The sequence below is a fragment of the Coregonus clupeaformis genome, chromosome 5 (genome assembly GCF_020615455.1).
Source record: "Coregonus clupeaformis isolate EN_2021a chromosome 5, ASM2061545v1, whole genome shotgun sequence".
NCBI classification, from domain to species: domain Eukaryota; kingdom Metazoa; phylum Chordata; class Actinopteri; order Salmoniformes; family Salmonidae; genus Coregonus; species Coregonus clupeaformis.
The window spans coordinates 28,693,217-28,707,374 of record NC_059196.1 but is presented as its reverse complement, the minus strand read 5'-3'; the positions used below and the strand labels follow the sequence as shown (position 1 = coordinate 28,707,374).

General features: G+C 44.3%; 1 protein-coding gene across 3 annotated transcripts in view; it reads right to left on the bottom strand.

Moving 5' to 3' along the window:
* The window catches only part of LOC121566811 (metabotropic glutamate receptor 5-like), a 110,551-nt gene that overhangs the window by 12,762 nt on the left and 83,631 nt on the right, over positions 1–14,158 (bottom strand). For 2 of the 3 annotated variants that reach the window (XM_041876691.2, XM_045216102.1), the window contains exons 7-11: positions 10,081–10,316; positions 2,564–2,685; positions 2,280–2,404; positions 1,779–1,947; positions 1,459–1,585 (exon numbers count right to left, since the gene is read on the bottom strand). In XM_041876691.2, coding sequence (XP_041732625.2) covers positions 1,459–1,585; positions 1,779–1,947; positions 2,280–2,404; positions 2,564–2,685; positions 10,081–10,316 — 779 coding nt within the window. Of the gene's footprint in view, positions 1–1,458; positions 1,586–1,778; positions 1,948–2,279; positions 2,405–2,563; positions 2,698–10,080; positions 10,317–14,158 lie in introns of all 3 variants that reach the window. The other variant, XM_045216111.1, reaches the window with a different exon arrangement.

The following is a 14,158-nucleotide window of genomic DNA, read 5'->3' as shown; positions in this document are numbered from 1 at the left end:
GGCACCAGAGCCAGACCGAGGCTCCTGCGGTGGATGACTGGTTTTGGCGTGCGGAGGAGAGGTGGGATGCTGCCCACGTTCACCTCCAACGCGCCGTGCGTCGTCAGAAGGCCAACGCTGACCGCCACCGCAGTGAGGCCCCCGTCTTTGTACCGGGGGATCGGGTCTGGCTCTCGACCCGGAATCTGCCCCTCCGCCTGCCCTGCTGGAAGCTGAGCCCGCGGTTTGTGGGGCCGTTCAAAGTCCTGAGGAGAGTCAACGAGGTCACATATAGGTTATTACTTTCCCCTGATTACCGTATTAACCCCTCGTTTCATGTGTCTCTCCTTAGGCCGGTGGTAGCTGGTCCACTCCAGGAGTCTGAGGTGCGGGAGGTCCCTCCACCTCCTCTTAACATTGAGGGGGCCCCGGCGTACTCGGCCCGTTCCATCCTGGATTCGAGGCGTCGGGTGGGGGGCCTTCAGTACCTCATAGAGTGGGAGGGGTACGGTCCGGAGGAACGGTGCTGGGTCCCGGTGAGGGATATCCTCGATCCCTCCATGTTACGGGATTTCCACCATCGCCATCCGGCTCGACCTGCTCTGTGTCCTCCTGGCCGTCCCCGAGGCCGGGGTCGGCGCGCTGATGGAGCCGCGCGTCAAGGGGGGGCGGGTACTGTCACGACTTCCGCTGAGGCTGCCTCTCCTCCTTGTTCGGGCAGGTTTCGGCGTTCGTAGTCACTGGCTAACTAGCTGCTGCCGATCCATTTATCATCACTCCACTTGTCTTGTCTAATTAATCACACACACCTGGTTCTTATCCCCAATTATTCATTGTATAAGTGTTCCCTCTGCTTCCTTGTCTGTGTGGGTGATTGTTTGTAGTGAGCTGTGTGTAGCTCGGTTGAGCTACCCTTACCTTGTTGTTGCCAGGGTAGTATTTTCCCCTGTGCCTGAGTGTTGTTGTCGCATGCTTGCGCAACTGTTTATCGACGGAATAAACTCTTTGGATGCGTATTACTCTCCTGCGCCTGACTCCTTCTATCACACGTATCACACACACACATAGACACACACACACACACAGACACACACACACATAATAACACTAAGAATTTAACAGTGCTGCTGAAAGAACATGCCCTCTTTGCTGTCAACAAAAATGTGCTCCTCTGATGGAGAAAGGTGAATTGTACAATTGAAAAAACACCATTATGTAAATGTACCCATATTTCATGTTTGTTTTTCTTTGTGTCTGTGTGTGTGCATTTGTGCGTGTGTGTGTGTTTCCAGGATGTGGGCGGGATGTGTGAATGAGTCAGTCTGTGGAGTTAACCTGTGTGATGGCATCTGATCCAGCTCAGCCAGACTGAAGAGATTCATTTAGAGGAGACTTCCAAGAGCAAAGAGGCCAATCCATACACCCTCAGTGTGTGTTTGTGTGTTTGTCTTTGTTTTTGTGTGTGTGTGTGTGTGTTACCTGTGAGGTGGAAGGTGGGCCAGGAGCCCAGGTCACAGGCTCGGCAGGTGTACTCATCAAACACAAACTCATTCTCCTTACAGGGAGTGCAGGTCCAGCAGCAGCTCACCTCTCCTTTACGGATCACCTGGAGGACACACACACCAGAAAAACACCCTCATCAGCTCAGGAAAAACCCACCAATCAGAATGCTGCAAAAATACTATCTTAGAGAGAATGCACCAATGAGATCGAAACATCAACAGAGATAATCTAGAAGGGTCCTTGTCATCGCCAGCCTTTCACCTCCTCCCTCCCTTCCCCCCTAGGGTGTGTTTCACCTTTATCTGTCCCTTGTCACAGGGTTCGCTGCAGACTGATTTGATGATGGTGTCCTTGCTGGCCCAGATTTCATCATCATCGATCTTCAGCCCACTGTTGTCCCAGCTCCCTACGTTAATGTAGTCATAGTAGTCCTTCCCCATCTTCTTAAAGTTCATGATCTCATATCTGACACAGACACACACACACACACACACACACACACACACACACAAACACACACACACAGACACACACACACACACACACAAACACACACACACACACACACACACACACACAGACACACACAGACACACACACACACACACACACACGGGAGTCAGTACCTCTGAATCTATTGATACATACATACTAAGGTACAGAGATATATGGGATGAGATCACCACAGCCAGGTGACTCACTGCTCTTGTTATTTATGATGTCCTATTTAGACACACACACGCACACACGCGCACATATACACACGCACACACGCGCGCACACACACACACACGTACCGGCCAGGTGAGTCTCCGTTCTCGTCAAACAGGATGCCTTCTCCAGACACGCCTGTGAAGTTGGTCTTCATCAGGAAGTCCAGCAGTGTGGCTCCATCTATAGGTCGCATGGCATCACACAGCCCCTGGATCACCATCATCAGCATCATCATCATCAACATCATCATCATCAACACCATCATCATCATCATCATCTCGATGACAATATGAGCAATCCCAACTATAATCAACTATAATAGTGACAGTGGGTTGTGTTTAGTATAGTCCAGTCCAGTAGCACCCACCTGGTAGCCTGGGCAGAGGGAGCGCTGCATGTTATGGAGCCCATAGGCCATGGAGTAGATGGCATTGATCACAAAGCCCATCTTAGTGTCCTGGGCATACTGCTGTCGCAATGACTCCCGCTCTGGGAGAGAACCAGAGAGGAGAAAGACAGAAAAAGAGAGAATGGGAAGATGGAGAGAGGGAGGGGGGGAGAGAGATGGAGGGAGGGGAGGGAGGGGAGGGGGGGGTGGAGGGAGGGGAGGGTGGAGATGGGGGGAGATGGAGGGAGGGGGGAGAGATGGAGGGAGGGGGAGATGGAGGGAGGGGAGGGGGGAGATGGAGGGAGAGGGGGGAGATGGAGGGGGTGGATGGTGAAGGGGGAGATGGAGGGAGGGGAGGGGGAGATGGAGGGAGAGGGGGAAGATGGAGGGGGAGGGGAGGGGAGGGGGGAGATGGAGGGAGAGGGGGAGATGGAGGGGGGGTGGATGGCGGGGGGTGGAGGGAGGGGGAGATGGAGGGAGAGGGGGGAGATGGATGGCGAGGAGGGGGGTGGAGGGAGGGGAGGGGGGTGGAGGGAGAGGAGGGGAGGGGAGATGGAGGGAGGGGAGCGGGAAGATGGAGGGAGAGGGGGAGATGGAGGGAGGGGAGGGGGGAGATGGAGGGCGAGGAGGGGGAGATGGAGGGAGGGGGAGATGGAGGGGGGATGGAGGGAGAGGAGGAGGGAGGGGGTTGGAGGGAGAGGAGGAGGGAGGGGGGTTGGAGGGAGCGGGGGAGATAGAGGGAGGGGGAGGGGGGAGATGGAGGGAGGGGAGGGGGAGATGGAATGGGGGATGGAGGGAGAGGAGGAGGGAGGGGGTTGGAGGGAGGGGAGGGAGGGGAGGGAGGGGGGGGGGGGTGGGGGGGAGATGGAGGGATAAGGATGGAGGGAGGGAGAGAAAAAGGAAGAGACCAATTAGACCAACCTGTATCTAATAACCTGTTCTGCCTTTATGAACACCCTCTTTTCCCGTCTCCTCCCACACCTCTCCTCTCTAGCCGTGGTTACACCTTGCATTAACATGTGGTTGTCGTCATCTGATCAAGATGATCCGAGATTTGTTGCGTCTACACATGGTAATAAACTGTGTATCTTATCTGCCCACTTCGTCCGTATTGCGACCAGATTCCCTGGTCCCTTCCTGTGTTGAAATTAATCCAACCTGCCTTGGACCTTCCATTATGACACAAGCTGTATAAATCGACAAAAAACAGCACACTTTTATAGTCAATAGTTATATACTTTCATCATTACAACTTACTTTTGTTATCCAACGATTTAAGACTGGGCCTAATAGTCTACTGTCCTGACTCTTTTAAGCTACGATAAGTTACTGTCCCGATAACCTCAACCTGTCCACAGCCAATAAATATTCACAGAATCTCTCCCATCCCTAAAAAAGTCACCACACAAACGATCTGAGTATTTGGATGTGTACAAAATACAATTAATACACAGTAGAAATAAAAATGCCATTTAGGCTCTAATGCACACAGTAGAAACAGAAACAGGTTAAGTTACAGAGTAAGCTACAAAGTGCATCTCTGAATGGTGCAACACATTATCCAAACAGGTCTGGACAGGGTTGTTCTTTAAGCATGTAGATGTTTACATAGATGTTTACATACGTTATCTTTATATTATTGTAATCTTGTATTGTAAATAAGGCCTAAACAGCACCATAGGAAGAAAAAAAGTGACATACTGGGAGAACATTTAATCTGTTCTTTAAAGGTTCCCAGAATGTTTCATTGGGTTGTGGGAACAGTCTGGTGGGAACATTGTGGGGACATCACAAAATATATGTTCCCAAAACACAAAAAAGCTGTACAGTTGGAGATTCTTACAGAAGATTCTCAACATTCTTACAATATTAAAGGATTGTCCTGTGCAACCTAACTTAAACATTGTATGAATGTCATAACAACTGAACATATTTTGTGTTTTGGGAACCTACAGTATCTCTTGTTCATTTAGCAGACAAGATTTGCTTAGAATTCCATGGCATTATTTTATATTATTTTATAGTATGAAGAATACAATTGAACAAAGCTGAATAAAATAGAAAATGGCATGGAATTCTAAGCAAATGTTGTCTGCTAAATGAACTAGTGTAGCCCACAGCCTTATGGCATAGCCAGATCAGGGCCTAACATAAGGACAACTCAGAGGATGCTATTCTGTCATTTTTTCTCAAAACGATTTGAAGGAATGCGCACATGCGGCTATTCTGTGTTGAGCGGTTAACAAAGAAACAGGTCCTCCTATATGCTTAATTTAGAGTTATTTATGTAACTTTAGTTGTGATACAAACGTTTGGCTATATGTTTAGATTTTTTATACATTCTAAGGCTGCATGATGCGACTCTAATGATGATTTGAAAAAAGTCACATGAAAGGCATGAGCTCTGCTTTGTTTTTTGTGCAGGCTGTACACACTTCATCTCATTCACAATTTGACAAGCACTTGATAATGCCTTGAATTTCCCGGCGGCATCCCCTTTGTGTGGCCGTAATTCCCCCTAAAACAATCCATGCCTTTTGTGGACAGTGGCCATTGTGCCCTTGGGCTGAATATAATAATTATAATTCCCTTCTCCCGGCTGCGTGCTCCGAAGCACCTCTGACTCACATGGCTCTCTCAGATAACTGAATTCTTAATAGCCAATGCCCGTCACGTGATCAGATCTTTTTCACAGGCTACAAGTGAAGACAGACACATCAGGGACGCAACTGCGCACATTCTTATCCAATTCCAAGGTGCATGTTGAAGATATTGGAAAAACTGTCCACATTTACTTTTCGTCAGCCAACAAGACGAGTCGGCCTAACGAACAGCAAAAGCACTTGCCTATGTACAAAAGTACAAAAGTTGACCTATTCTATTCTGTGCGAGAAATAAATATTCCAAACATAGTCTGGGACAGTTGTGGGGTGGGATAGATCCCAAATTAAACAACCACTAGCTTCAAAAAAATGTTTTTAAGCAATGACGCTGACGCAACAGATCAGAATGTTTAGCTTAAACTGTTGATAAACTATTAGGCTAATTCTTCACATTATAAGCGCAACAATGTGCACACGGCAGTAGGCTATAAGCACGAATGTTCCAAAATGCAATCAATTAGCGTATGTATGCCAGTTAGGCTCTACACCCATTGTAAAGCAAATTAATGTGCTTAATTTTAAGAAGTTATTTGGCCACTTAAGTTGTGATACAAACCTTATCAAAACATATAGGCCTATGGGCTAGGCTACATGAGGTGTGCGACTATGATTTGAAAAAGTCGCAAAAAAAAGGCATGCACTGTTTCTTGCTTACTGCACACAAGCTGGGCATCATTCACAAGTGATTATATATAATTCACAAGTGATAGGTTAATATTGTCACCCATCAGACTATTCTTGATTTAATCTTGTCTTTACATTACTAAATAATATATGTGTGAAATTAGTTTTGATTTAGAATGGACCATTATCATGCACCTGTCTCGAAACAGCAGCAGGGGAAAAATACATGTAATCTATGCACTTAAATAGCGAATGGAGGACGCTTTTTCCGTGGTTCATTTTCATGCCAGCCAGGTAGGCTATACTCCTGTTGTAAAGAGAAGCAATGTGCTTAATATTAGGAAAGTTGAGAAATAAATATAGTAGGCCTATAGAAAGCTGATGGGTTCCTCCTCTTTTTAATATAGGCCATCACTCTGTTTTCTCACGCAATTGCATAGCCTATTGAAATGTTGCACAACATGAGCTCATGGGCTCTTATGAAGTGTTTGATTAGATTTTTCATTAGATTTGCATTGATTTCAGAGTGATTAGGGGGACAATAGAGTGCTGAGTACCAGGCAGTTAGCAAGTTTGGTAGGCTACTAATGACCATCAGCAGCATCAGAGCTTGGAGAAGGCTAATTATGGTGACTAAACGTGTAGCTCAGTTGGTAGAGCATGGCGTTTGCAACACCAGGGTTGTGGGTTCGATTCCCACAGGGGGCCAGTATGATTTTTTTTTTTTATGTACTCACTAACTGTAAGTGGCTCTGGATAAGAGCGTCTGCTAAATGACTAAAATGTAAATGTAAATGGCATTTGACTGCCGTGTGGCGGTAACACGGTCACCGTAACAGCCCTATCAATGATACTATCTAGGCCTATATAACATTTGTGAAGTCATCAACAGCTGTTGTTTCAATTCAACTAAAAATAGACAATACATATAGGCCTAGGGTTTCAAGCTGTGGTTGAAATGTAATCTTCAAGTTAATCATGAATATGTTGGATTCACGTCTCCATTTCAACCAAAAATCTAAGTTAAAGAATAGTCAAACTTTATTTAAGGTGCATTTAAAGTTTGATTTAGTCCTATTCCTTAACTTTGATTTTTGGTTGAGAATTAAAGTCAGACTAAGTCAGTGGCATCTCCTTCAAATGTTGATATTTGGTTGCGTTGACAACCAAACACAACTCAATATCACTTTTGCAATACAGTAAATAGCATATTAACTTGTCGACAAGTTAACAAATTATATGTTGGATTCACATCCCCAACTAAACCAAAAATATAAGATAAAGCCAGTGGCTCAGATTAAACTGTCCAAGCATTAGATACATCTCCTAAATGGTAATATTTGGTTGCGTTGTCAACCTAACACAATTCAATATTACTTTTGTAATACAGTAAATACCCTAAAGTTAAGGCTATCTTATAAACTAATGTAACCATTTTTATGCAACCTTAAAATGAGTAACACATCCATGGCCACATTTTGAGGTTACTGTAACTATAAAAGTCTTATTATGTAATCATAGAAAGCGTGCATGTTCAAGATAGCATGCAAAGGTCGCAGGTCTGTGGAGATCTTCGCAATATAAAAATCAGCATTGATCACTTGCACCATGTACTTTTAATGGAATCTCAACTACAGTCCAGGTCATTTCGTTGTGCTATTAGATGAAGCACAGTGATAACACATTAAGTTATTGTATAAATACAAAATATCTGACATTGTATTCCCATTTGATCTTTTTTGTGCTTTAAATGGTTGAAAGTGCAGTGATAACACTTTTTGAGTGAGTGAATAAAGATTGAAATCTCATTGATCAACGTCTCAACCAAAAAGTACCCACATTTCCACATTGAAATGAAATGGTGTTCCCAGTAGGATGCCTGGTCAAATTATGAAAATGCACGGATAAAAGCGACAATCAATCAAAAGTACAAAGGCGCACATGTGTAAAGCAAATGGCTTTATAAAGAAATAAAGTGTCAATCTAAAAGTAGCCTAAAGAGTTCTTCGTATTGAAGCCTACATTATATTAGACAGTGGCCTCGCTCATGCTTTCAGAAAGCTATGCGCCATTAAGCATCAGTTTGGACATATTCTGCACTGTATTGCTAGCTGGAAAATGCCAAAGATTTACAGAATATAATATAAAATATTAAAATCGAAAAGGATTGCATTTTAACACCAATGTATTATTTTCATATCTGATATAGCAACTTAAATAGAGTGTGAATAGCCCATCGTTCATTATACCTTGATCTAAAGGTACAAGGGGAACATTAGATCTCCACATTATACCTTGATCTAAAGGTACAAGGGGAACATTAGACCTCCACATTATACCTTGATCTAAAGGTACAGGGGAACATTAGGCCTACACATTATACCTTGATCTAAAGGTACAGGGGAACATTAGACCTCCACATTATACCTTGATCTAAAGGTACAAGGGGAACATTAGGCCTACACATTATACCTTGATCTAAAGGTACAGGGGAACATTAGACCTCCACATTATACCTTGATCTAAAGGTACAGGGGAACATTAGGCCTTACATTATACCTTGATCTAAAGGTACAGGGGAACATTAGACCTCCACATTATACCTTGATCTAAAGGTACAGGGGAACATTAGGCCTACACATTATACCTTGATCTAAAGGTACAGGGGAACATTAGACCTCCACATTATACCTTGATCTAAAGGTACAGGGGAACATTAGACCTCCACATTATACCTTGCCATACACTTGTCATGGACTGTTCTCTTCTGCTGCGGCTCCATAATAGTCCGTCCCATGCCTCCCCAATTTATTTGTAGTTCAGTTAAAATTCTACTATTACAGTCCTTGGCCTTTCTGTAGCTTACGATATATTAGATTTTGCGCTGGATTTGGACGTGGGAACGGGAGAACCCTTTTTCTCTCATTTGGGACGATATCTCTTCATAAATATCTTTATTTCTACATGCCCATTTTATTCAGAGCTGGATGCGGCATTGGACTGTGGCATCCGACCACAATGCCAGTAGACTCTTGGTTTCTAATGAAGACCATGATCCTAATCCAACTGGCCGGCGGGATTGTTTTGTTGAGAGGGTGGGACATTGGCCAAATGTATACGTTTTCATAGTCCGGATTTGTTTACACTTCAAGGATGTCTGTACAAGATGCATCTTCGACTACCTCCGGATGTGGTCGGGTAGATCTAATCACAATCAGATCACAATGCGTCTTTTGATTGTCTACACCTGTCGACAAATGTGGGCACAATCAGAATGTGGACAAGATCAGGACAACGGACGCATGTTTGAACCAGGTATAAACGGGGCTTCTGTCTCATCTTGTTCAGTTCATTTTCATTAGAATACATGAGTCCTTTTGAAGCAATCACACCGGAAGTTTTACATATGAATGGTGCGAAAGAGAGAGAGAGAGAGAGAGGGGGGAGATAAAGCGAAAGGGGGCGAGAGAGAGGGGGGAGAGAGAGAGAGAAGGGGGGAGAGATAGAGAGAAAGAGGGCGAGAGAGGGGGGAGAGAGAGAGGGGGGGAGAGATAGAGAGAAAGAGGGCGAGAGAGAGGGGGGAGAGAGAGAGAGGGGGAAGAGATAGAGAGAAAGGGGGCAAGAGAGAGGGGGGGAGAGAGAGAGAGAGATGGGGGAGAGATAGAGAGAAAGGGGGCAAGAGAGAGGGGGTAGAGAGAGAGAGAGGGGGGAGAGATAGAGAGAAAGAGGGCGAGAGAGGGGGGAGAGAGAGAGAGAGCGAGGAGAGACTTTTGGACATAAAAGAGATGTTCCAGGTGTACTGGAAGGAGGGGGTGTCTGAATGAAAGGGTGATCTAAAGCTGCCTGCTCATTTTATATTAGTTCTGGAGAAACATGGCTCTGTGATGCCTCTGTGATTAGCAGAACTATAGCCCTGCATGAAAGTACACACACACACACACACACACACACACAGAGAGAGAGAGAGAGTGCCCAGCTGAATATGCAGATATATGAATGAACAGAGGAGTGAATGTGGCGGCAGGCTGAATGAAAGAGCCTCTTTGTCCAGATGTGTTGAATGGACTGGTCCGATCTGAGAGCTCCACTCCTGCCTGACGTCTTACAATCATATCTCTCCATTCTCTACTTCATACATCCTTTGACGTCATCATTGACGCCCACAAACACACCTGGTTTCCAGAACTGTGTGTGTGTGTGTATACTCACTGTTGCAGGTGCGGTTGTACTTGGGGCTCTCCTGTGGGTGTCCCTTCAGCCTACAGTGGAAGCGGTGTTGCCAGAACTCAGGGAACCAGGGGTTTCTCAGGTTGTTGTCCGGCCGCAGCTTCAGGTAGTACTCATCAAACCACTTCACATCAGCTGACTGCAGCTTGATGGTGATTCCCCCAGCCGCCTCGCGCACGTACCCATCCGTCACATCGTACCGGTCCGCCCAGCCATCACTGAGACAGGGGACACAGGGACATAGAAGTTAGAAACGATGAAAAGAACGTTAGAAACATAACGCAGTCACTGGAAAACAAGAACATTGGTCTTTGGTTCTGGAAGTGATGTGTCTGTTCCATACACAAGGCCTAAAGGGGTCCACTGGAAAACAGGAACATTGGTCTTTGGTTCTGGAAGTGATGTGTCTGTTCCATACACAAGGCCTAAAGGGGTCCACTGGAAAACAGGAACATTGGTCTTTGGTTCTGGAAGTGATGTGTCTGTTCCATACACAAGGCCTAAAGGGGTCCACTGTAAAACAGGAACATTGGTCTTTGGTTCAGGAAGTGATGTGTCTGTTCCATACACAAGGCCTAAGGGGTCCACTGGTTGACGTCTTTGGTTGTTTATGTGCGTCTGTACTCTGTCATCATTTTCTGCTGACGCAATTCTTTATCTGTGTGTTGAAGTTGAAATAAAAATTGGAGAGTGATAACTTTATTTTTGGTTGCATTTCAGAGAATTTGCTCTCCTTTTGTGTCAGGCAGAAACCATAATAATAACAACCAGTTTAAAACCTGAAGGCATCTAGACAGCCCAGTCACAAAGCAGAGCCCCTGAATGGTGCTCATCACTGGTCCCAAACTGTAGTTATGAGTGAAAAGCAGAAGCGGTGGTGAAGGAGGCAGGAGGGGTAACCAAGGGCAACTACACTATTCACCAGCAGAAACACAACCGCTCCGCCTGCCTCTCACACAGAAAGGAAAAAGAAACACACACACATACACACACATCCAATGCTGTTACACATTCTCTCTGTATTAAGCCTTCACAGTGTTGGCGGCTCACAGTGTGTGTGCGTGTGCGTGTGCGTGTGTGTGCGTAGGCCAGCTGGAAGGCTTCTTATTGTATTCAATTACATCTTTCTGTAGAGAGGTGAGAAGGACTAACACACTCACTCCATAAATAATGAAAACATTTATATCAGACTGACCACCTCTGCTACTTCCTCTCACCTCAAGGACACACACAGAGAATAGAGAGAGATGGAGAGAGAGACAGAGAGAAAGGGAGAGATGCTTTTTTAAATTATGAGTGAAATTCCATTTTCATCAAATTTTTGCCAAAACACACAAACACAACGCATATAAACATATAAATGCATACACACACACACGCACGCACGCACGCACACACACACACACACACACACACACACACACACACACACACACACACACACACACACACACACACATACACACACACACAAGCCAAGGCCACTGAGAGAATCAAACCAATTTTATTTTATTTGTCACATGCGCCGAATACATCAGGTGTAGACCTTACAGTGAAATGTTTACTTACAAGCCCTTAACCAACAATGCAGTTTTAAGAAAAATAAGTGTTGAGTAAAAAATAGATAAGTAACATTTTTTAATAACAAATAATTAAAGAGCAGCAGTAAATGCTGTTTTGGCTCACAGCCTGACTGCCAGGCCCTCCCAAACAACAACAACAACAACAACAACAACAACAACAACAACATCAACAACTCCTCATAGACAGACTCCTGCCAATAGATGTAAATCAAGATTCATCTCTATACTCCTGCCCCTCCAACACGCACACACACACACACACACACACACACACACACACACACACACACACACACACACACACACACACACACACACACACACACACACACACACACACACACACACACACACACACACACACACACACACACACACACACACATTGACAACCAGGGGAGGAAAGTGGGAGGTGCTGTAAGGGTATATGTATGCATGTGTGCTTGGATTGTGGGCAGTGGGCCTATAGTTTGGCAGGGTGGCCAGATGGCATGTTTGTGGGCATGCTGACAAGAGCCCAGCCCTGGCTATGGCAGATCTATAGAACATGAGGGTGAAACCACATGAATGTAAATTCCAGTCCCTATGATAGAGCACTGTCACAATCCAGTTAGACAGATGGAGGAGAAGGGAGAGATGGGGAGGAAAGAGAGAGAGAGAGAGAGGGAGGGAGGGAGGGAGGGAGGGAGGGAGGGAAGGAAGGAAGGAAGGAAGGAAGGAAGGAAGGAAGGAAGGAAGGAAGGAAGGAAGGAAGGAAGGAAGGAAGGAAGGAAGGAAGGAAGGAAGGAAGGAAGGAAGGAAGGAAGGAAGGAAGGAAGGAAGGTTTCACAGAACAATTATGTATGCTAGTCCAAGCGGAGCATGTATTCATGTATATCATGTATATCATGTATTCATGTATATCATGTATTCATGTATTCCTATATATCATGTATTCATGTACATCATGTATTCATGTGTTCCTATATATCATGTATTCATGTATATCATGTATTCATGTATATCATGTATTAATGTATTCATGTATATAATGTATATCATGTATTCATGTATATCATATATATCATGTATTCATGTATATCATGTATTCATGTATATAATGTATATGATGTATTCATGTGTTCCAATATATATTGTATTCATGTATATCATGTATTCATGTATATCATGTATATAATGTATATCATGTATTCATGTATTCATGTATTCCTGTATACCATTTATATCATGTATTCATGTATTCCTGTATATCATGTATTCCCGTATATCATGTATTCATGTATCTCATGTATTCATGTATTCATGTATATCATATACAGTATATCATGTATTCATGTATTCTACTCATTCCATACAGTGGCTTGCGAAAGTTTTAACCCTTCCTTGGCATTTTTCTTATTTTGTTGCATTACAACTTTGAATTAAAATGGATTTTTGGGGGGTTTGTATCATTTGATTTACACAACATGCCTACCCCTTAGAAGATGCAAAATATTTTTTCTTGTGAAACAAACAAGAAATAAGACAAAAGAACAGAAATCTTGAGCGTGCATAACTATTCACCCACCCAAAGTCAATACTTTGTAGAGCCACCTTTTGCAGCAATTACAGCTGCAAGTCTCTTGGGGTATGTCTCTATAAGCTTGGCACACTAGCCACTGGGATATTTACCCATTCTTGAAGGCAAAAGGGTCATTGTCCTGCTGGAAGGTGAACCTCCGTCCCAGTCTCAAATCTCTGGAAGACTGAAACAGGTTTCCCTCAAGAATTTCCCTGTATTTAGCGCCATCCATCATTCCTTCAATTCTGATCAGTTTCCCAGTCCCTGCCGATGTTCTCGGGGTGATGAGAGGTGTTGGGTTTGCACCAGATATAGCTCAATTTTAGTCTCATCTGACCAGAGAACCTTCTTCCATATGTTTGGGGAGTCTCTCACATGGCTTTTGGCAAACGTGTTTGCTTATTTTTTTCTTTATGCAATGGCTTTTTTCTTCCTTGCCTGGTTCGTGAGTTTTGGTGGGTGGCCCTCTCTTTTTAATAATGGATTTAATGGTGCTCCGTGGGATGTTCAAAGTTTCAGATAGTTTTTTATAACCCAAACCTGATCTGTACTTCTCCACAACTTTGTCCCTGACCTGTTTGGAGAGCTTCTTGGTCTTCATGGTGCCGCTTGCTTGGTGGTGCCCCATGCTTACTGGTGTTGCAGACTCTGGGGCCTTTCAGAACAGGTGTATATATACTGAGATCATGTGACAGATCATGTGACACTTAGATTGCACACAGGTGGACTTTATTTAACTAATTATGTGACTTCTGAAGGTAATTGGTTGCTCCAGATCTTATTTAGGGGTTTCATAGCAAAGGGGGAGAAATACATATGCACGCACCACTTTTCCGTCAGTAATTTTTTTCATTTCACTTTACCAATTTGGACTATTTTGTGTATGTCCATTACATGAAATCCAAATAAAAATCAA